This window comes from Strix uralensis, chromosome 18, assembly GCF_047716275.1.
Source record: "Strix uralensis isolate ZFMK-TIS-50842 chromosome 18, bStrUra1, whole genome shotgun sequence".
In the NCBI taxonomy this organism is placed as follows: domain Eukaryota; kingdom Metazoa; phylum Chordata; class Aves; order Strigiformes; family Strigidae; genus Strix; species Strix uralensis.
The window spans coordinates 8,593,405-8,616,219 of record NC_133989.1 but is presented as its reverse complement, the minus strand read 5'-3'; the positions used below and the strand labels follow the sequence as shown (position 1 = coordinate 8,616,219).

Here is a 22,815-nt window from a genome sequence, read left to right as displayed (position 1 = left end):
CAGCCGGCTGTGCCCCACAGCAGCTTCTGCACTCCACCGAGCTCATCCACACCATTAAACTGCAGTGATGACTTGCAGAAAACAACTCTGCAAGAAGTCACTAAAAGGGAAGGGCAGCAAAAGCTTACACCAATACCTTAAAAAAACCCCAAACCAACAATCAAAACCTGCCCCCCCCCAAAAACCCTTCCTGTTAAGACTGTTACAAAACTGTTTATAACAAAAAAATTAATGAAGCAGGTCTACACTGATCAGCATAAAGCACTGACCATTACTCAGATATGCATTTCCCACGCAGACAAGTTAAAGGGCCACAATGCAACTTAACCGGTATACTTACAATTCTGACAAAACACATCTTGAACGGATCACGGCAGGACTAACTCAGGTGCATCATACATGGGTACATGGATGAAGTAAAGAAGTTGCATAAAATTTATTTTTCCACCTTGTTTTACAACATTCCCTTTTAAGTTCTTACACATCTGCAACATGTAACTCCACAAAACAATAAATAACTGGCATTCATATTTCTCTTGAATCAAGAGTATTTACACATTGTTTAACTAGATGACAGGTACAAAACATCGGCATCACAGTAAATATAATTTTGACACCAGAATCCATTTTCCCAATTAAAAATTAAATTAAATTAACATTTATTTTTTAACAATTTTAACAATTAAAAATATTCTCAAAGGCATATAAGTACACAAATTGTAGTAGGCAGTAATAATGGACCATATTGGCAAAGCTGTAGAACCCAGGATTTCATGCAAATCAAACATTGTATTGATTTTGAAATCATTAATAATAAATAAAAAAATAAAGAGCCCATCCAGCTCACACTGAAGATTTTAGTGGGCACTGGACTGGCCTCAGCAACTGTGGAGATGAGTTAAACCCCATCCAAAACAGTTGTGTGCAAAGACCTTGTGACGGCGAGCTGCATGCAGTAGTACTTCACATACCTGGTTTAGAGCACAGCTTGTGCAAACCAAGGATTTATGATGCATCAGATGGTGCAGCAGCTTTCTTCAAAAGATAAAGCCAAAAGACCAGCTTTAGGGATTCACACATCTAACTCTCTGGGGCTTCCTGACAAACTCAGCTCAACTGTAGCAAAATTTTCCTCAGCAGGGGCAGAGAACGAGAGAGGTTGTCACGGCGTTTAATTGTGATAGTTCAGTAGACCACAGAAAAACGCCTTTGGTGCTGCTCAGTTTGGTCCAGCCACAGCTGTAGCTCTCAGCATGTAGTTCTCAACACCAAGGGGACACCAGGGATGTCACTCATCACTCCTCAGCCCAGTTTTGATAAGACCCTGCACAGATTTAAGCTGCTGCTGTTGAATAAAGAATGTTGCTTTTCAATTGCACTATGAGCTGAGCAAGACAAATGTTTGCTAAGATGAACAGGACAAGCTCTATGGAGGAAACAAATAGAGAGTTTAAAAAAAAAAATTTAAGAGGATTGTGACACACCTGGAATTACTGCAGAGGTGCAAGAAGAGAACAGTGCATGTCACAAAACCTCCATGTTAACTAACCACTGCAGCAGCAGAGCACAGAGCGTTGGCTTCCCTAAAGCAGCCATGGGAGGCGAGAGCACAGTGAGAGACACACACCGCTACCCTACAGCATCACTTGGAGCATAGTCCCAAAGTACACAAGTTATATGAACTGCTACAGTACATAAACCTCAACAAAAAAAGAATAGGAAGCACACTAAGGCTACAAACAAGATACTACACAGAAGAAGAAAACAATGCTTCACTTCCAATAAGCACAAATTATGAGCATACTAGAGGAAAAAGATTAAATTAAATTTCCAGCAGATAATCCATTTATTCAAATGTACAGTAAGTATGAACATATGTATTAAACTTTGCTTTTAAAAACATTTTCTAAATAACTTAAGAGAAATAGATTGCAGACATAAAGTGCTAAACTTGAAAAATACAACAATCATTCCTCTTTCCTGCTGTTAGATGGCAGTTTTAATTTTCTGATTGTTTTAAAAAAATGCAGTGTATACCCAGACAGAAATTACTTCCTGGATTTACAACCTTGTGCAAAAAAACTAGCTGCAAAGGAACATAATTCGCACCCCAAACCACAGCTATAGATTACTATCAATTCCACTAAATATGTCTTCCTTATTAAAGTTATGACTCAATAAATAAAACCAAAATCACAATTCACTCCCTTTCTCGGTGTAAGCTAATATTTTGCAAATATGGTCCACTCAGTGTAAACTGTATTGACTTCAGGAAACAGTGAATTCTACCATATATACGTCTCAAATATTTACATACAGTAGCGTGGCACTGTTATTCTTGCAGAACATTCAACTACTAATACACACTAGATAGGGACAGCGCTTCACAAAGATGCGTACTGCGATGTGTTTGCCAACAGACAAGAGGGACTGGGCTTCTCAGTCATAAGAAGTGGCCGAAATAAATTCTTGATTCTTGTATTTAAATCTACTTAAATGCTGACTGGGGACTCCAGAACACCTGCACGGCCAACACTATACTATCCAGGAGCTGTAGCAAGTCACGATAAAGACAACATGAAGTATCTTTTTGGCAAAGTGGCATAACTCACAAAAGGCGATTAGCCCAACTCCCCTGCAAACGGGCTGTTCAGGCACTGCTTTTCCTCTGTGAGACAAATCACTGAGAATGTTGGGCTTCTAGGGCCCTTCCCAACATGAACACATGTGTCAAATAATGTTTATTATTATTATTTTTAGAAAAAATTAGAAGAGAAGTAAAAAGGCAAATTCCAAAATATTATGAAAAGGTAAATGCTAAGAATTAGCTTTCCTTAGCCAATAGGTTGTTTCTGAAGGTGGTTGCTATGTATCCAGACTTCAGACAAGAGCATAATCAGAAGACTGGCATAAAAAAATGCCCAATGAGTTAAAGAGCATTTGCTGTTCTTATTCCTGAAGGATTTTGAAACATAATTTTCTAAATTAAAAGGGTTTCCCCCACATGAAGTAACAACAAGGTCATACAGACTTGCACCTTCCTCTCACCTCGAGCCACATGCATTATGAAGCACATCCAATTTTTCCCTACATCTTCTGAACTTGCTTCCCCGCCTCTTTGATATTTACTCACAGGAACTGAGAGCAAGGAAGGCAGGTCAGGTTGTGCAAAACATTCCCTGGAGCAATTACCACATCAGCCACACAAGCCACAGCTATCTTACATCTGAAAATTCAAGATGTACCACTATGGGTGAACACAGACTCCAGCTCTTTTTAAACAGCACTCCCATTTTCCACTGGTTTTCACATCAGATCTTCTAATGCAGCATTGTGCTGCTTGCAACAGTGGAATGCCTGTAGCAATGGCAACAGAAGCTGGCAGTCCACTAAAGAGGTTCAGACTGGCACAGAGACAACCAAGGAGCTTCTGCTCCTCACACCAGTGTGGCTGCCCTGACCTGGAAGGGCTGCCTTGAGAGGGGAGAAGGGAGCTCAGGCTCTGGTGTTCCCGGTCCCTCTGTGCAGCCAGCCAACAACGGCGCCAAGCACTGCCAGCTCCGACAGTGGTTTTTATGATGTGGGAATGAGACAGCAAGCAACTAATTTAGCACAGACTAAACAGCCATTAGATGAGGATGGCTACCACTGCTCATCCATGTTTGATGCGTGAACCCAAATGTAAAAGGTTCCTGTAACCCTCTGTCCTTATCCTGAGCAGCCTAAGTACATGTTGCTCTCCTCACAGTATTATAATGCAGGCCAATGCTTATTCTAAAAACAGAATTCATTGAGTTTAATTTTTGAAAATTAAAAATAAGTACATAAATTTGCTCTGCACATGAGCCTGAAGCCTAATGCCTCCTGTGATTCAAGTTTGGGTTTTAGAGCAAAGCAAGTGCAAGGTTTTCAAAAACTGCCTCCCCACAGGAGCATGTCATGAACAACATCCACCTAGGAGTGCCTCAGCTTATTTGCAGCTCATCTTCACAGTTTCACCCTAACAGGAAACAGATTTCGTGTAACTGTAAGGAGTAGCAGCTCCATGACCTCTCCTTTCAGTCTCCAAGGATTCAAGACACGTCTGCCACATTGTCTACAGAACACTACAAGTCTCCTCTCACGTTGTCGACACATTTCAAGTCTGATCAACTGCAAATTTCTTTCCCAAAGAGGATTTGCTTTAGTTTAGATAATTTTCTCCTATACAAACAAATACAGAGTAAAGCTATTATGTCACCAGCTCCTTTTAACAGGAAGCACAAAAGGTAAACAAAACTGAATTTCTTCATTTTGGACTACCATTTCTCTGTGTTTATCAATGGCTGGATACCTCAAAAGTCACTAGCGTGACCACATTTCAACTGAAGGAAAATCTCAAATACACTCAGATTCTCAAGTGTGTAGAACCGACATGCTGGAGCCCCATTATGGAAACAGCATGCCATAAATCAGGAATCAGCTGTCAGCAGTATAGTGCATCACCTATGTTAAGGGATTTCCAAGATGTAAAAAGAATGTAACTACTTGAATCAAAAAGATAAATAATATAAACCAACATAAGACAATGCAAGGAACAGCACCCACTTACTTCAAAAAGTAACTTAAATACTTACTTCAAAAAGTAACTTAAATTTGTCAAATGTAAATTCCAGGGTCAGTTAGCAACCTTCAGATACTTTTAACCATGCATGAGAAACCCCATCATCATCATCGCAGTTATGTGTATTTGACCCCAGTTAAGTTGAACGAAAGTGACAAGAACCGGGTGAACTAACAAGTGCCTCCACCCTCAAAAACCTCCCTTTTATTGTTAGGTTCCCGCTCACGGTAGTTGTGAAGTCTTTTTCAATAAAGCAGCATGTAAGAGATTACCACATGATCCTTATGCAAATATCGGACGTATTCATTATAGTAACAACTACATGATTTTGTCTCTCAGCCATGTGCAATATTTGTCTCTGATGTGCAAGGACAGCAGCCCTAGGACGTAAGCTTCGAATAGCTTGGGGGAGAAAACCTTCGTCTCAGGTACTTCAGGACGTAGAGGGGAAGGCAGCTCACCAGAGTGATGACGGTGACTTTCCACAAGAATGACAAAGTTGCAATAAAGTAAACATCTGTATAAAGAAAAGAGCACAAAGTGAATGAAGATGGGCAGTAAATTCTGGGAAGAGGTGCAGAAAAGCAATTCAACCTACCAACGCTTCTTGAACTGCCTCACCTTCTCCACATTCAAGTTCAAAGCCCATAAGATACCTGGGTCCTCATACTTCTGCCCTTCTCTTCCACAAAAGATACAGCTTTCTGCACAGCATGTTTCAGTAAGGCATGCAACTCCTCACAGGCAAGTGCCCATATGTACCCCATCTGAAACAGGGCTAGGCATCTCCTGGTAATACTAAGCTTTCTTTAAATGGACTACTAGTCCTCTGACTCTAGGAGCTATCCTCTGCTGCTGGCAGTCCAGAAAACACATCTCTTGATTGAGTTATAACACCTCACAATCTTTGCAAAAATAGTTGAAGCATCATTCAAAATGGAGCTGGTATACCCATATGCAAGAGATACAGATCTAGCCCATTGGGAAGTTACCCTCATTGTCTTCAGAGTTAGCAAAGAGCTTTATGGAAGAAGTAGTGACATCTTGTGGCTCCTGAATGAACACTGGAACAAACAAACCCTAAGGATCTGATACTTGCAACTGGACAGCTACTGGGGGAATCTGGAATTCCTCAGCCTTTTTTCCTTTAGTTAGGGAAAAGGATTAGCTCTGTTTCAGGCAACTAAAAAAACCCAACAACCAAACCCACAAGAGAAGGGCCCTAATGAAGCAGATAAAATAAGGGAAGTTTTAGGAGGCAGCTCCTTCACCCAGTTAAAAGATGAAATCTTTCAAACCAACAACAGAGGCTTCCATCTGTCATCTGAAGTTCAGTTCCCATATAGAAATAAAGACCTCTGTTACATTTGACAGTTGATACGTGGTGGAGCTCAAAGTACAGATGAGATTTACTGGGCAGCACACAGTCAACTGACAACCTCTACCTCCTGTAGCATTTTGCTATGAGAAGGAACCATAAAATATCTTTCAAGTACCTTCAAATCAAACAGAGCTTAATCTGGTCATAACCACTGCTATTGTAATTATTGTTGGCTTCATCAAAAGCCTTTAAGCTCAGTTCAGCTCTTTATGGTCCTGTGACTACTCAGGTTATAAACTAACTGACTGGAGAAAAGGCATTTAACCTTACCAATGAACTCATGTAAGAAGACCAGAGAAGCTATGTAGCAAGAGAGACTGAGCAGCTCAGCCACTATCATGAGCCAGTGCCACGTCTGGATTGTCAATGCCACCATCAGTAACTCGGTGAGAATCAAGGACGTGAAGGAAATGGCAACAATGTGGACAAATTCGGATTCAAAGAGGAGAAGTGCTCCATACATGATGATGCTACCTGCAAGGGAACGGAACATTTGGGTATTTTATTCAAACACCAGTCAAAGCTCTAAAACCCACTGCTAGGTCTTGGAAAGGCTGAAACATAGTCATGCCTTGAGACTGTTTTTCATGAAACCTGATGAATGTAATGACAATGAATCAGTTACTATTTAGGAGACAGAACTGATGAGAAGACAGGGAAAAGTTACAGCAAAGGTGCCCAGACTTTTATAACAGTCTATCATATTCATAGACACATGGAGATTGGAAATTAATACACGCTATTTTGGCAACTGGAGATTTCTAACATCACGAAACTCTATCCTCCCAGAAAAGCAGTTGGTCACTACTCAGAAGCAAAAAGATATCAAATATTTCTAAGACCTACTGCATTGCCTCAGTGCCCAGATGGAAGCAAGGTGTTGAAAAGCTCAGTGGATAGAAGGTAACTTCTCTTTGCACTACTTTGGCCAAGACTTCTCCCCTTTACACTTCCCCCCAAAAGGAGTACATATTAAGCTCTGTTAATGATGCATTGTTTCATGCTCCTATTCTGGCTAGCCAGGGAATGCTCACAACGCCCTGCACGGCCACCTGCACAAATAACTCATGTTAGCAGCATGAGTAATCCGCACCAACATCCATCACACTAGGCTAGTTTCGGAAGGGAAAACCTGCAAGTGACTAGAGCTTGAGCCACAGAGTTCAAATCCAGCTGTGAACTTTCCAAAATCTCGGACTGCTCAAGTTTTCGGTCAGGCTCATCTCTGCTAGCAACTAGCCCAATTGTTTGGCCTGCTGTTTTCTAGTTATTTAGCACATCAGAAGTGAAGTCACTTTAACCAAATATTGTAACCAGATAGTGGTCTTAGCTCAAGAAGAAATCTTTCCCTCAATGCATCACCCTCTGGCTTTAGCTTTCCACCACTTGTGAGTTTTCTATAAATGCCTTGGCTTTGCCATCATATTTATACAGCACCAGAAGACCATTATCCCTGTCGTAGGGTTCTACTGTATTAGATTTCATAAGATAATGCTAACAGAGATTTTATATTCTTGGATTCACTCCCTACCGAGGATGGTAATATCAATTAAATCAGTAAGAATTATCTGCTTATTTTGGAACATTTATTCTGACTCTTGTTTATAAAGGAGTTCTAGAAAACAAGAAAATTTGTCACAAAATTATATTGCCACTTTAGCTTTACAGCTCCACGTTACTTGCATGTTTTCAAAGATTCCCTAATTAAACACTTACATAAAGTATTCTAGTTTGAGGTTATCTGATTAAAAAAAAGGACAAAATAAAGGACCTTCTTAGACACATACCTCAATTATGTCCACTTTTAGAAAATGGATGCATTGTAATTAAGGCATTTGCTTAACTGTTTTAGCAACCTAATTAGAGTGTATGGGATATGATCAAGAACTTGAGCTCTACTCTAGTCCTTCATTACAGATGGCTACGAAGTAAACAGAACTTTTGCCGCTTCTAGTAGACAGGGTTTAGATAAAATACACAAAGCTACAGACTCCATATGTTGCATGCTGACTTAATAACCTGTATAACCTATAGGTTTGAAAACCTTTTTCGAAAGAAGAGTCACAAGCTCTACTTTACAGATAGAGCAATTAAAGCACTGAAAGGAACTTGCATAAAATTCCGAAGGATGGTCCCAATGGGAAGAGACACGATGCTTTGTACTTCTACATTGCTGTTTATGACAGGGTTGACCAGTTGCTGCCAATATTTAGTTTTAGATATTTTCTTCCTTTGGTAATGCTACCAACATTCTCAGAGACAAAAAAATATTTACTTATTATCCCAAGGGTGCATTGCTAAATTCACTTCATGCCTTACTTAACTTCTTGCAATACAAAAAATTAGGTATTCTGTACTCATTAAAACATCTAAATGCACAAGCAGAAGTTGATATCTTACCTTGATAGATGCTTATTAAGACCCATATTAAAAATGTTTTGTATGATAACGGTCGTCCCTGGGGTGGGGGTGAAGAAAAAAGAAAAGACAAAGCTCCATTGGGGTTTTCTTTTATGAACATTCACTTACAGATCAACCCAGCAATTAATAAAAGAGAAGCTGAAGGCGATTTGGAGAGAAAACAAAACAAATCAACCAACCCTGAGGTACTGTCTCTTTATTCTCATTTTTCATGATGCACGAAGGAGGCCTGGGACTGTGGAAGCTCACTGCTTGCACAGTACAGTACAACCTCATCCTTACTGCACACACAATTAATTCAATGCAAAGATGTCTCATGAGTTTAGTCACTGTACTGTGAAATATAAGATGTGTGTATACACACATATATGAATATATTAATATTGTATTTCTAGACACACACATACACAAATCACCATCATATTGAAGGCAGATAGGTTTTTAAAAAAGCATCTTCAGCCAACACAGCTATACCAGTACAAAAAACCCCTATGTTTAGACCAGGCCTAAGGATGGTTGGAGAATTAGTGGTTTATGACATAAGAGACAACATACAAGTGAAACCAGATGGAGACTTATTCAGGCTGTTGGAAAAACAGACTTTGCCTCTCAGAGTATCTGTTTAACAGAAATCCTTGAGGGAAAGGATCTGTTGAAGACTCAGTCCACCCCTTCCTTCAATTAAGAAAGATGTTCCCAGTCTGCATACCCCAGTTATTCAAAAAATTTTCCAGGAAAAAAAAAATAACCTAAGACAATTATTTACCTTCCTGATATTTCTATGGTAAATATCAAATAAAGTTTTCTTTGTTTAAGGAGAAGGACCTGACTTTCATGCTAAAGCTACAAAAATGACACAGCAACCAAACCTTTAGGTCTCTTTAGATCATCCTCAAGGCAAATTTCTGTTCAAGAAACTACATGATAACCTCCTCCCTCCATCAAATGAGTATATCCCTTCCCCCCATCCTCTTTTCTGGTTTCAGGATAGTGCCAAATCCCCGACAATTTCTCTTTCCCCTTTATTTTGGAACAAATCAGTAATATTAAATCCTTAGAATTTCCCACAGAATGGAACTTCTATTTCCCCAGCCGTTTTTAATAAATTGCATTTCATGTAGCATTCAATAACAAACTGCCAGGAAATCTGGTTGTATCTGTTAATTTAAATTTGCCTTTAAAACAATTTTGCTTGAAAATGCATGATAAAGTTCTGTATCTACTGATCATATATTTGACTTTACACATTTAGAGTGTTTCAAATCAAGACGGGGATCTTGCCTTAAACCAAAACAGACAAACAAAGAGTCTCCCACACCTTAAGAAGATCTTTGTAGAGCTCTGGGTACAACATTGCAACTTCAGATTTAACATCCTTGTCCAGGACTAGTGAAAACACTGGAAACATCGTGTAAATTGTGGAGTATCTGGGAAGAAGGTAGAAGACCAGTAAATTATCAAAGGTGTAGATGAGCAAACAGAAATGCTAGTCTTCAGAAAGCAAAGAAAGTATTCTTGAAGTGCCAAATGATGTATGAATTATAAAAACTTGCAAATGGAACACAACAGAGTTTTGCATATAGGAAAAACCTCTAGGATTTGCTTTTTGAATGGCTTTTGATTAGGATCACTCATACGCAGATGACTGGTTCAAGTATTGTAGCTGGTGTTATAGACTTATTAGTGGAGCCAAGGACAGACCTGTCCCCACCCCAAAGTTGGTTCTACAGTTCAGGCTTGATCCTGTTTGCATCAGAAGGCAATGGGGATGAATTTACTGTTTGTTTTTTAATTATGTGCTTGAAAGTCTATAAAATCATGGTATTACAAGTACAATCCCAGTATATTTTAGATAGGAGCTGATTCCTCCTGTTGAAAAGGTTGGCTTGTCCCCCCTTTCTGACACTGTCAGGAGCTGGGCACTGGCTCTCACTGCTGCACAAGCACCAGAGCATGACGACTGTCCCTCTGACTTTTACTAGGATCGAAGGAACAGTTCTGGAGGACAGCTTGCTTCTCATGTTCTGAATGTGACAAACTGTCCTTTTGGAAAGGTTTCTACAAGTGTTTGCACTGCTTCAGTGGCTTTGCTCAGCGCAGAGGAGAAGGGGGACAAGGATCACATCCATCTTCTGAAGCAGTGTTGTGAAACACGCAGAGTGGAGATGTGCATGCCTTGCATGTTAATTAGTCCAAATCTATTCATTAAGCACAGGTTTTCCACACTATTAGTAAAATGTGAGCTCTTACCCAATGATGAGAAAGCCTTGGTAGAGAGGAACTGAAGCAAAGTAAAATACTGATGAGAAAACAGCCTAGAAAAGAAAAGAAATAAGCTTTTCAGGCATTAAGATACTGCAGTAAAAGTAACAGCTTAAAAATATACTCTGTTCAAACTGGAACATACTTGCAGTGGGTTCTCCAAATTCCTGAAATGAAGACAAAAGAATGTAATATCAACCCTTTTTATTCCTACACAAACCTTGGATGAAAGCTATGTTTAATAGCAAACACTGGAGAGCTGGACTTGGAAAACTTTTTGTAATGTAATTCCATAGAAAAGAACATGAAGAGTTTCCTCTAAAGCCCACTGGTTTGATCAAAGCCATCCAGATGTTGTGAAGAACAGGTGCATACTTGTTTATGCCTGGATGATGCCTTCATAACATAAAAAGAGTTAACACTCACTCATACAAACTCCAGTAAGTTCATTTATTTATTTTCTTTTTGTCAGAAGTTACAGGTTTGTTTTCTGTTCTTGTTTTCAGCTGCCCAGTAAGCTCTACTGTCACCCGAGTTTGAACCTTTCGTCTCCACGCATCCGTCTCCAACGTGTTTATACTAAAAAGGGGAGAGGGCGGAACCAGCCTTCTCAAAAATATAAAGTAACTTACCAAAAAAATACTTAGTATTAAGGAATATATCAGTACACTATGGTGTGGAAATGCAACTCCTGAAGAGTAACCTCTGTCCTTAACTGTAACTTTTACTCAAGTCACCACAGCTAAGAACACAATTTGGCTCATGAACTCTTAAGATCTCTTTTAATTCTCCCTGCCAACTGGCAATTGCATTTTTCTTACACTGAGGCTCTGCACACATGAGCAACATAAATTTTGTGAATACCAAATCTGTTTCTAAGGTTCCCTTTGAAATGGAGGGGAACAGACCGCCTCCACGTTGCTGCAGCGAGCTGCTGAGTACTTGGGAAGGTTCATACGTGCTGCAGCAGCCTTCGCGGCACAGCTCCCGCGAACACTCCACAGCATGCCAGACCCAGCTTTCGGAAACCTCATCAGGGTCTGAGCCAGGTCCTCCTCAGTTGCTTAAGTAAGGCCTTCAAACAGTGAAACTGAAGTTAAAACACACCTGAAAATATGTGCACTTACTCAGCAGAGTCCTTGAGAGTATCGCTCTGCTTCAAATTTTTCAGTATTTCCTAGCATTACTAAACGACAGCAATGATGACATGGAGCATGAAAGCAGTGTTTTCAAAGGTAGAACCTGTTTGTCCAATACCAGGAACTTTCTTATTTGTTTTCACATCAAAGTAACAACCTCAAGTTCCAATCCATGAAAATTTTCAGAAGAGATAGTTGCATCCAAAATGAAACACAGAACCTTTACTTTTTCATTTGGCTTTTTCACCTCTCCTTTGGAAAAGCCCTCAGGACAGTCCATTTACCTGCATTGTACTGATGCACAGGCTCCTGTGGATTACAAACTGACTGAGAGCTGCAGATCGTTTGTAACTGTTCCTTCCATGCACCATTAGTAAACGACCCAGATGTTTAAACTGAGTGATAGAGAAATCGGCTGCAAGTGATGCCTGTTTTCCTTCCTGTGTAGAAAAGCACGTAAAAATATAATTTCATTATTGGAAACAAAGAAATACCGTTTTGTTATTTAGTTATCACTGACAGAATTTCCAAGAGAATTTGCAATACATTAGGTGGAGAGAGTATTACCTCAGCACTTCTGCCTTCCACCGTGGCTTTTAAGCAAAGAGCAAAAATATGAGGAGAATTCCCATTTGAACCCTGGCCTCCAATTCTAAGCAACCCTCTGGATTATGATTCACAACACGCATGTTAACGTGACACTCATATCAAGTCAGCTTTGAACTGAAATTTACAGTCTCAAAAGTTCAGTTTTAATGTTTTGGCTCACTGCAAGCAGAGTCTTTCCACTGCCGCCAAATCCAGCCTTGTTGCTCCAAGCAGCTCCACATGCAGGAACCAGAGCTCTAACCCAGAGTTTGCTTTCTAAACTAATATAAACAGTTCTTAATTGTACATGTAGGGTATGCGTTATCAGAGTAGTTATAACTTCAGCATTTGGAGCATTTATGCATGATCAAAAACCCCACAACCAACCACAAGGGTCCAAATTCAGGAAATCTGCCAAGAACCAAATAATGAACTTGAACGTTGTTAAACAGTAGTCTCCTTTACAGCCAAATTATTTTTCATGATAAGGCTATTGGTCTGATGATTATTCTTGTGGAAGCTTCTCACTTTCTTGCACAAATTTGCGGATTCATTTAAGAGTTACTTGCGAACTAGCTCCTGAATTGTCATAGAAAGTCTTATTAAACACGAGGTAATCTCACCTTTCCTTCAACTCCAACACCACAGTCAGCCTCCTGAATCATGCTAACATCATTCCCTCCATCACCTGCAGGTCAGAGCACAAACGACACTGGTAGTTAAGCAACAGGGGCAACTTGCAACCCTGAAGGCATCTGCACAGACTGCAATATTAGAAGAAACATTTAACCCTATCAACAAAAGCAAGATTTTAAATAGAAATCATGAATTTAAATTCTTAAGAAGTTTTGTTTTGCTTTTAATAGACCCACAGGTCCACTGATAATTTTATCTGACTTGTAGGTGTACCATTATACCTACAATGCTGAAACAAAGTTCACAGATTAACAACGGCACTTTACTTGATCAAGTTCAAGCTTTAGTTTTGCAAAGATACCACCCCAAATATTTATGAATAGTTTGTCATTGAAGTTTCCACGTGCAAAATTTCATCTTCTCAATCATCCCACAAAACCACTGGTCCCTAACTCACCATCTCTAGGTGTTATGACACGGGACTATTCACTCAAAAAAAGCAGTAGTAAATACACTATCCTCATGGTCACTCCCCTCTAACTCCTCTCATAGTCCCTTACCTACTGCACAGGTGAGTTTGCCAGTCCTTTCCTGGAGCAATCGCACGATCTGGGCCTTCTGCGTTGGAGCGCATCTGCAGCACACGACGGCAGGGCACTGGCAAGCCAGCTCCATGAACTCATACTCGTAGTATTTCAGACACATCTAATTGACAGAGGCCAGAAGTGTCACCTATGTCTGTGCTATGAAAGTTTCTTTCAAAAAAAATGTGAATTCAGCCACAGTGTGTTGGGGCTGTTCCTGAACAGCCTGAGGCACTTGGAACCTACCTCCAGCGAGTCGCCAGAAATAACAAGAGCACAGTCGTGTTTCCGGCGGAAGGCGTTCAGCTCTAGATGGGCTTCTCCACGGTTAGTCACCTGGGGAAAAAGATGGCAACTGAGGAAGGGTTTGCTTCATGGGGGTGAAAAAAAGAAAGAAACAGTCTCAGAGGGAGCAAAAGTAATATGGACAGGCAGCACACTGAGTTATTCAGAGCACACAGTCAGATAAACAAAAATTCAGGGGATAGAAAGCTGGGTCAAAAGAATAAAAAATATTCTGGGTCTACTGCTGGAAAACAGTTATGATCTCAGCACCCCTCCTGTCCCAGAATTTGGGGTCCTGAACAAGTCTTGAGAGAGGGGTACGTGGGTGCTACTCACTAGTCTGAATATATGGATGTCCTGTGTCCGTGTCACCAAATGTGCGTTCTTGGCTGTACATGTGGCTGTCTCTAACTTATCCCCTGTCAGCATCCACACCTAAAATCCAAATACTTTATGTATTAAACACAAAACTTAACAATCACGTCTGCAGGACATCTAGAAGTACCACCTGCCAGTTCAGGCATATAAAAGGACTGTTAGAATACATATATAAATTATTCTTCTAGAAAAGCCCTATTTTAAAACATACAAGAAAATTCCCCCAGATTAAAGGAAGCAAAGCTTTTAAAGAGGCTGAAATGCAAAAGAAGTTACAAACTATGTATAGTATTTTTCCCACCTGCAATATTTCAAGATTCTGCTGATAAACCCACAAAATGCAAGCTAAAGAATGTGTATGCGTGTGTTAATGTGTCCCACCCCAGCTATTTCTTGTACGCTGAAATAAGCAGGCCCTGCCGCAGAAAGATCCCTCATGGCCCTGCCTGAAATGTGGATGATGCAACTGGGGTTAGCTCACTGCTGATGTGTGCGTCTGGAACAGAGTAAGTTGGTTGGTTGGGGTTTTTTTTAGTTGGGTTTTTTTTTTTTAAATATATACTGCTCCTTTTATTTTGTGCTGGTGAGGGGGGCATTAGAAAGCAATGTCAGCAACAATACTCAGCAGCAATACCCAGTTATAATCTGTCAGGGAATTCCCTCAACAGTGTAAATATATCAGAGTTTGTTTTGTTTTTTCCACTGGTGTTTTTATTCTTTCAAGACACCACCCAAGAATATTTAACAAACTTTAAAAAAAACCCCAACAAAACAACAAAAAACCAAAACACACACAAAGACTCACTTATTTGTTTAATAATCTGAGGTTGGAAAGAGATTTGATCTTAACAAGATGGTCCCTGTAATGAATTACAAGACTGCCTTCACTCTTGATTTACTTCTTGCATGCAATACCCTAACGAACATACCATTGCAAGGAGTGCTCAGAAGCGCCGCACTCGCTGTGTGACAACACGCTCCACACCCTGACACCAACTCCAGCCAAGGTGAAGAGAAAAAATGAAACAGCTCTGGAATAACTGGCCAGGACTATGCCGCAGGGGGAGAAACCCACAGTGCTGCTGAGAAGCTCTGTCTGATTCCACTCATCTCACTCTCTGCTGAAGTTCCTGCTGTTTACAGGGATGGCTCCAAACAGAAAGCACTTTTGGAAGCTTGTCCTAAGCCTTGAATTCCACTTCCTACCTAAATCCAAAACATACAGCCCTGCTTTGGATTCACAGCATGGCTCAAGATTTTTGCTCACTTTGCTACTTAAAGCAGAGAAACCACAACGAGAACCTCTTACCTACTTTTCTTGCCCAAATCTGAATGTTTTTGAGATTTTTTCAGTCTTTTTTTTTTTTTTCCTTCCCCTTTTGCAAGTCCAGGATCTGACTTACAAGTTTTCAGAGAGAGAAACTATGGAGGCATCACACCGGTTCCCTCACCGCTGAGCACAGCTCAGGCCATAGGTGTCTGAGTCTTAGGATGCCGGAACCCAGAAAGCTGGAAAAAAAAAAACGTCCAGTCCCTGATTCTCTTGGCTCAGACCCCCTCTAGTGGCTACTGAAAACATGTATATTCACAGCCTCAACGGGACTTCGTGCACCAAGTATGTCCAAACCAGTCTTGTTTCATGCAAATCTGAAGGAAACAGTTGCCCAAAAGTCTCCTGTAGCTACTCTCCTGCCTACACGTTCAGTTTCTCTGCAGGAGGAGCCAGAGCATGTTAGGGGAAGAAAAGCACCAAAGTGACATGCATTCCCATGTTTAGTTAACATTTACTATTTCCAGCCTGTTTTTTTCCCAAAGCGATGTTTAAAATGCATCCGCCAGCCCCACTGTTTCCACTCACAAAGGCCACGTGGTGAAACGTTTATCTTGACAGGGTCCCCAAACTGTCTTAATTTACTATCTGTAGGACAGTGCCACATACTCTTGAGGGTCTAAGTGTTCCTGCTAGGAGTAGCATTAGGTTAAGCAGACCTTAATGCCAGCATTTCTCAGCGTCTCCAGAGTGGGTCTGACGTCCGTCTGCAGCTGATCCTCCACGCCGGTGAGACACAGCAGCTCCATCTCCATTTCCAGGCTCTCGATGACTGTGGCTACCTTCAGGGAGCGGTCGTGCACACTGAGCTTCGCCTGGACGTAGCGTGCCTGAGGACAGAGCAGACACAGCCACCGTCACTCACACAGCCACCTTGCACTTTTGTGGAATACAAGGTTAACCAGTTAACTTCCCTCTGTCAACTGTCACTCAGGGATGCCACCTGTAGTGACTAGCAAACACGAGGTGCATGTTACAGAAACAGGCTGCTCACAGCTTGGATGGGCACAGGCTTTGCTGGGTAAAAAACTGGCTGGACGGCCAGGCCCAAAGAGTGGTGGTGAACGGAGTTAAATCCGGTTGGTGGCTGGTCATGAGTGGTGTCCCCCAGGGCTTGGTTTTGGGGCCACTCTTGTTTAACATCTTTATTGATAATCTAGACAATGGGATTGAGTGCACCCTCAGTCAGTTTGCAGATGACACCAAGTTGGGTGGGAGTGTTGATCGGCTCGAGGGTAGGGAGGCTCTGCAGAGGGATCTGGACAGGCTGGAACAATGGGCTGAGGCCAACTGGAGGAGTTTCAATAAGGCCAAATGCCGGGTTCTGCACTTGGGCCACAACAACCCCCAACAGCGCTACAGGCTTGGGGAGGAGTGGCTGGAGAGCTGCCAGTCAGAGAGGGACCTGTGGGTGTTGATTGACAGCCAGCTGAACATGAGCCAGCAGTGTGCTCAGGTGGCCAAGAAGGCCGATGGTATCCTGGCTTGTATCAGAAATAGTGTGACCAGCAGGAACAGGGAAGTGATCTTACCCCTGTACTCGGCACTGGTGAGGCCGCACCTCGATTACTGGGTTCAGTTTTGGGCCCCTCACTACAAAAAGGACATTGAATTACTCGAGTGTGTCCAGAGAAGGGCAATGAAGTCGGTGAAGGGTCTGGAGCACAGGTCGTACAAAGAGTGGCTGAGGGAACTGGGGTTGTTTAGTCTGGAGAAGAGGAGGCTGAGGGGAGACCTCATCGCCCTCTACAACTACCTGAAAGGAGGTTGCAGAGAGCTGGGGATGAGTCTCTTTAATGAAGTAACAAGCAACAGGACAAGAGGGAATGGCCTCAAGTTGCACCAGGGAAGGTTTAGACTGGATATCTGGAAGCATTTCTTTCCAGAAGGGGTTGTTGGGCATTGGAATGGGCTGCCCAGGGCAGTGGTGGAGTCCCCATCCCTGGAGGGGTTTAAGAGTTGGGTTGACAGAGCACTGAGGGATATGGTGTAGTTGGGAATTGTCAGTGTTAGGTTGATGGTTGGACTAGATGATCTTCAAGGTCTTTTCCAACCAATTGATTTTGTGATTCTGTGAATAAGGCAGAAAATATTCTGGGAAGTTTTTGCTGTTTCGTGCCTGTCCCGTTCCAGCTGGGCAGCACGGCGCACAGTGCGTCCTTGCGCACACAAATGCACAGCAGCTGCTGAAGTGACACCTGCAGAAAGCCTGGAAGTGACTCCCTCACAGCACAGGTCTAACCATGGTTTCTGCAACTAATTCATCTACATACAATGGCAATGGAGGATCCTAAGCCTTGACACTATCTCATCTCTGCACCTAACTAAACAGTTCTCCTTCACATTTTGCCTGCCTGGGGTAAGCAAAATAGTGCTGTGTGTAGAGATCCGTCTGAATCTGTGAAGCCTGTGTTTCCATGAGCCCGGGTTATAGTCTGGTTGTTTGTAGGTTCCCTTGATGTCGGAATGCAATAATGAAAATTAAAAGCCAACACATTTCCTCACACAAACACCCAACTTGTCTAACAAATGATGAATATTAGTAGAATTTATAACCACAAAAGATTATAAGGCAGGATTCAGGAACTGTTTTCGAGGGTCCTGGCTGGGATCCAGTTTCATACATATCACTTAAAAAGCAACTTTGATTAAGAGAACAGCAAGACATTGAAGAATGACAACTCTAGCAGAAGGAGTAGGGAGATGAGAGGCGGTATTATCACAAGAGGTCTGTGAGAATCACTTTACCGATTGTTTGTTTAAAAACAAAGGAAAAAAAACCAAATAAAAACTTACTTCAAAGTCTTGATACTGCTCTTCCGTCAGAGACTTCTTGGCTACAACAAGAACCCTCAGGCCTTCCCGAGCCATGTTACCACACTGAAAAGAAGTATCACATTGTAAACCATAAACTGCATCTCAAGTAAGATGATTTATGCACAGCATTGCAGAGATAGCAATGTAAGATAGCGGGTTAAGAAAATAACCGTCCCATCTGAGCAACCCCAGTGAGTCTATAACATCTGATAAAGTGTGTGATAAACCCGAAAGGAAAAAGGGAGATCTGCAATGGTTTGTAATCTATCCCAGTGATCAGAGACAAAAATGTCCTCTTTGCTATGCCAGTGTGGCAAAAACAACCCCATTGATTTAATTTTCTCTGTCTTGAAGTAAAAGGACACGAGCCTTTCATTTGTAGACTTCACACCTTTGGCCATCGAGTCTTTAAAATAAGACCAAGGTGTTACTATTTCTTTGAACACCAGGGTTCGGGGGTGGGAAGAATCAGTAACTGAAGCTACTGCTATGAACTCTTGTGTCAACATTGCTACTAACCTGACAAACATATCCTAGTACGAAGCTGCCAAATGCAGTTTTGAAATTAGACCTTTCAATCTAAAATAAATCCAAACACAGGAACAAGCCCAGGACAAATTTGGTGATCTTGAGTGGCAATCAGTTTTGAGCAAAATTCATTTTATTTACAGGACTTATTCTGCACTAAATATGTTGCACTCGCCACCTGACTTCCTTGTTACTACATATATATTTGGCTGAAGACTAATCCAGCAAATTGCCAAGATCAGTGACCTTCTGGCTTGCAGATACTTTAGCAGTTATGTCCACTCTGCCACAATGACAAGTTTTATCACGCGTTGCCCTGGAAGGAGAAAAGCACTCGCATGAAAAGCCCTCTGTATGCAGGAGAGACAGCCCTGTACCTCCTCTTCCAGCCAGTCATTGTACTGCACGATTCCAGCCATCACCACATCAGCCCCCTTCATATAGAAGGTGATCTCTCCTGTTGATTCATCCTGCAGATAAGAAACAGAAGAGTCTAAGTTGGACCAATCTTAGCATATTTGGAGTGGCCTCAGCAAGCTAAATGATGAGTTTTCTGCATAACAGTTACAAAAATGTCTGCCCTGGGTCACACTGAAGGTCCATCTGGCTCAGCATCTTGTCTCAGGGCCAAAAGGAGATGCTTATTCAATTGCAACTTAGTTACTCAGAGCAGGAATTAATGCTTTAGACAAGGATGATCAGCTTTTTAATCAGCAACATGGCATCTACATGCAGACATCTCTCAATCCTGACTGAGCGTGCCTTCGGAACAACCTCTAGCCCTCACCTTGAAAATTTATTTCATACTTACCTGAAACAATAAAACAGATGCATGAAGCTTAATAGAGTAAAAATCACTCTAATTTACCCACTCTGTTACATTATATGGCATAAGCATACTTAAAGTTTATGCTTGCTGCAGAAAGGTTAGATTGCTGCCTGCCTTACCTGATACAAGTAATCTGTAGGCTGCAAGCAAAGCATATTTACATCACTACAAATTAAAAAATCCCTTCTAACCAGGCAGATACCTAAGGAGGTCACAGCTATTAGCTTTACAAGCTAATGGAAACCCTGGCAATTTCCTCAAAGGAGACAAAACAATGAGTAAGGAACAAACTGCTCTGTAAACCAAGATAGCCACCAGGGATAGGAAGAAAATAAACTTAACACGCAAAAACAAAAAACCCAGGAAGGTCTGGAAATAGACAGCTGTGAATGAAGGGGGAAAAGTACTTTAGGAAAAAAAGAAGCTGAAGAAAAGCACGGTGGACACTTTTCATTCTCACACTATTTAATATATATGTCAGTCTGTTCTGTCATTACAGAAACTAGTGATGAAGGTTGTCACACACAAAGAGTTTGAGTCGGTAGGTAAAACCCCAATGTCCTGTGGCACTGGCAAAATAGAGTTTACATCCATAACACACACACACACACACAAAAAGCAGCACCTGATGTGGATACTAAAACACAAAGAAGTGCCTTTGCTAGGGAAATTAAGAAGCAGTCAAGGATAATGAAATTCCTTTACTGAACATTTTCGCCAAGCTCATAGAGATATTCACAAGGAAGGTTCTTATAATTAATCTTAAGCACGGTCTTCAATGTCCTGAAATGTCCAGCCTTCATGAACCAATACCCACACAGCCCACATCCCCAAAGCAAAAATGCATGTCACTCTACCAAAACAACTAGAATCTGCTTAAATAAAACATGCTTTTGGCAGTAGCCAAAGGTACAGGTTTATCTATTAAATTATTTGATTAAAAAGTGTCTAACAACATCTCTGTAGGAAACTGAATAAAGACTCCACTTCCCGTGCTGCAGAACTGGCTTAAGATAGTTTAGATTTTTTGTCCAATATAAATACTGTATCAGCTATCTTCTTGCATTAGTCATTTCCTCTCACCGAGTTCAATAGGAGGTTAGTGCGTTCTCATATTATGGTAAGATCACACTATAAATCTACACAGAGATTTGCCAGTTATATTGTTTTGGAGAGGCATCTTTTTCCACCGTGGTCTGACTCTGGCCACGGTTCAAAGGCTTCTTCCAATTCCCGATATGACAATAGTACTATCTTTGCTTTACAACAAAGATAATTCCACATGGGTAAGGGGAAAAACATGCAAAGAAAAAGAAGAATGGAAAATATTGTGGTCAAACAAACAGGCCTTCTTTCAAGAAGAAGGTAAGTCGGTAAACAGTACGGTGAAGAGTGGCTGCTTTGGTAGAACAAGACTTCTTAGAACTGAAATAATCAGCTGCAGAAATGACAGTTGATCACAAGTAAACAAGCAGATATTGCAAAATTATCCCAAATGAGGCAACATCTGCTACTTGTTTTCAATATTAACTACTACTTTATTTACTAAAAGGCATGTGTTGAAGGAGACCTTTTTATTGGAGCCAGAGTGGACAGGACCAGCAGGGGAGATGGCTGTGTCTGCCAAGGACTTCAGTAACAGCATTACTGGGCTGGACGCATGAATCGCTGAAACTCTATACCCACATTGTACAGGAAGCCTGGCAAGACGATTGCCATGGCTCCCGCTAGCTGTAAAAACTGCAGTTTATAAGAATGGGCAATATCTGTATAGTTGAGCAGAAAATATTACCATTTGAATTCTACTCACTACAATCTTGAGCGCAGTTTCTTCTGCAGTTTCTCCCTCCCTCCTATCCTGCTCACCCTGTCTGTTGTCTTCTGGATACTTATTGCTACTTTCCCTCCCCTTATTTCTGTTTTTTAAACAAGCAGCACAGTTTTAGAAGATACACTGGAAGAGGTAAGCACCTTGCAAGTTGTGGATTAAAACTAAATGGAGTGCCTACACATGCATACATGTACGTTTAATAAAAGAAAATTTTACTTAACAACTGCCTATTTATAAACTCTTCTTTTTAAAAAAAAAGATAAAACACTGCTTGAATATATTATTTTGGAGTATACAGGAACATGGCAAAATAATACCCAGGCAGCCAGTATCTGCTACTCAAACCCTACTTCTGCACAGGGTATACAGGGAGATGATTTTAGTGGCTTAGCAGCAGCTCAATAGCTGCAAAATAAAGACACTCAATTAACAAGCACAACAGGGAGGGGCCAGTGCTTCTATTAACAGTACTTAACAGTGAGGATCTGCACCTGACATTGCTCCCACTGACCACAAGTGGGAGTTTTGCTGGTTTTGGCAGCAGTAATATTCTAAATACAGAAAGGCAAAATAGAAAACTTTTTCTTCCTAATGGAGGAGAATGTAGATAATAGATAATTTAAAAGGAGCAAGCTTCAAATCAAGGAGAAAAAAAAAAGAGGACTCATCCACTTAAATGAGAAAATTTCAGGGCATCCACTTCTCTGAGCATATAAACACAATTTAATGAAGCGGACCCTGGCTTCAACGGTTAGCCCACTTCCTATACCTTTCATAAAACAGGCTCTCACCAAAAGTTTGCACTTAAAGTAAGCAATGAGGAGGAAGGTTGTTCAGTCCTCCTGCTTTTACGTCTAATTTTCATTCTAGATCTTGAAAAGGCTGCCTGAAGTCTCCACATCATTTTCACTATAAAAATAATCTGAAGAATTTACATTTGTTGTACTTAAACAGATTTGTCCCCCCTACACCATATTGTGGTATGTGATCCAGAACTTAAAAGCGGTTCCTTGAGCAACAGGAGACCCAGGTCCAGACCTTATAGCAGCCTTCCAGTACCTAAAAGGGACCTACAAGAAAGCTGGAGAGGGACTGTTTACAAGTGTATGTAGCGATAGGACGAGGGCTTTAAACTGAAAGAGGGTAGATTTAGATTAGATATAAGGAAGAAATTCCTCACTATGAGAGCAGTGAGACACTGGC

At 41.2% G+C, this 22,815-nt stretch overlaps 1 protein-coding gene across 1 annotated transcript in view; it reads right to left on the bottom strand.

The window, feature by feature from the left end:
* Positions 1 to 412: 412 nt before the first annotated feature.
* Positions 413 to 22,815, bottom strand: part of ATP9A (ATPase phospholipid transporting 9A (putative)) — a 64,826-nt gene continuing 42,423 nt past the window's right edge. The window contains exons 16-28 of the mRNA XM_074888193.1: positions 19,330 to 19,422; positions 18,404 to 18,487; positions 16,267 to 16,437; positions 14,236 to 14,334; positions 13,861 to 13,950; positions 13,591 to 13,735; positions 13,018 to 13,082; positions 12,091 to 12,246; positions 10,656 to 10,720; positions 9,724 to 9,832; positions 8,385 to 8,442; positions 6,255 to 6,458; positions 413 to 5,120 (exon numbers count right to left, since the gene is read on the bottom strand). Coding sequence (XP_074744294.1) covers positions 4,984 to 5,120; positions 6,255 to 6,458; positions 8,385 to 8,442; positions 9,724 to 9,832; positions 10,656 to 10,720; positions 12,091 to 12,246; positions 13,018 to 13,082; positions 13,591 to 13,735; positions 13,861 to 13,950; positions 14,236 to 14,334; positions 16,267 to 16,437; positions 18,404 to 18,487; positions 19,330 to 19,422 — 1,476 coding nt within the window. The 3' untranslated portion in view covers positions 413 to 4,983. The remainder of the gene's footprint in view (positions 5,121 to 6,254; positions 6,459 to 8,384; positions 8,443 to 9,723; positions 9,833 to 10,655; positions 10,721 to 12,090; positions 12,247 to 13,017; positions 13,083 to 13,590; positions 13,736 to 13,860; positions 13,951 to 14,235; positions 14,335 to 16,266; positions 16,438 to 18,403; positions 18,488 to 19,329; positions 19,423 to 22,815) is intronic.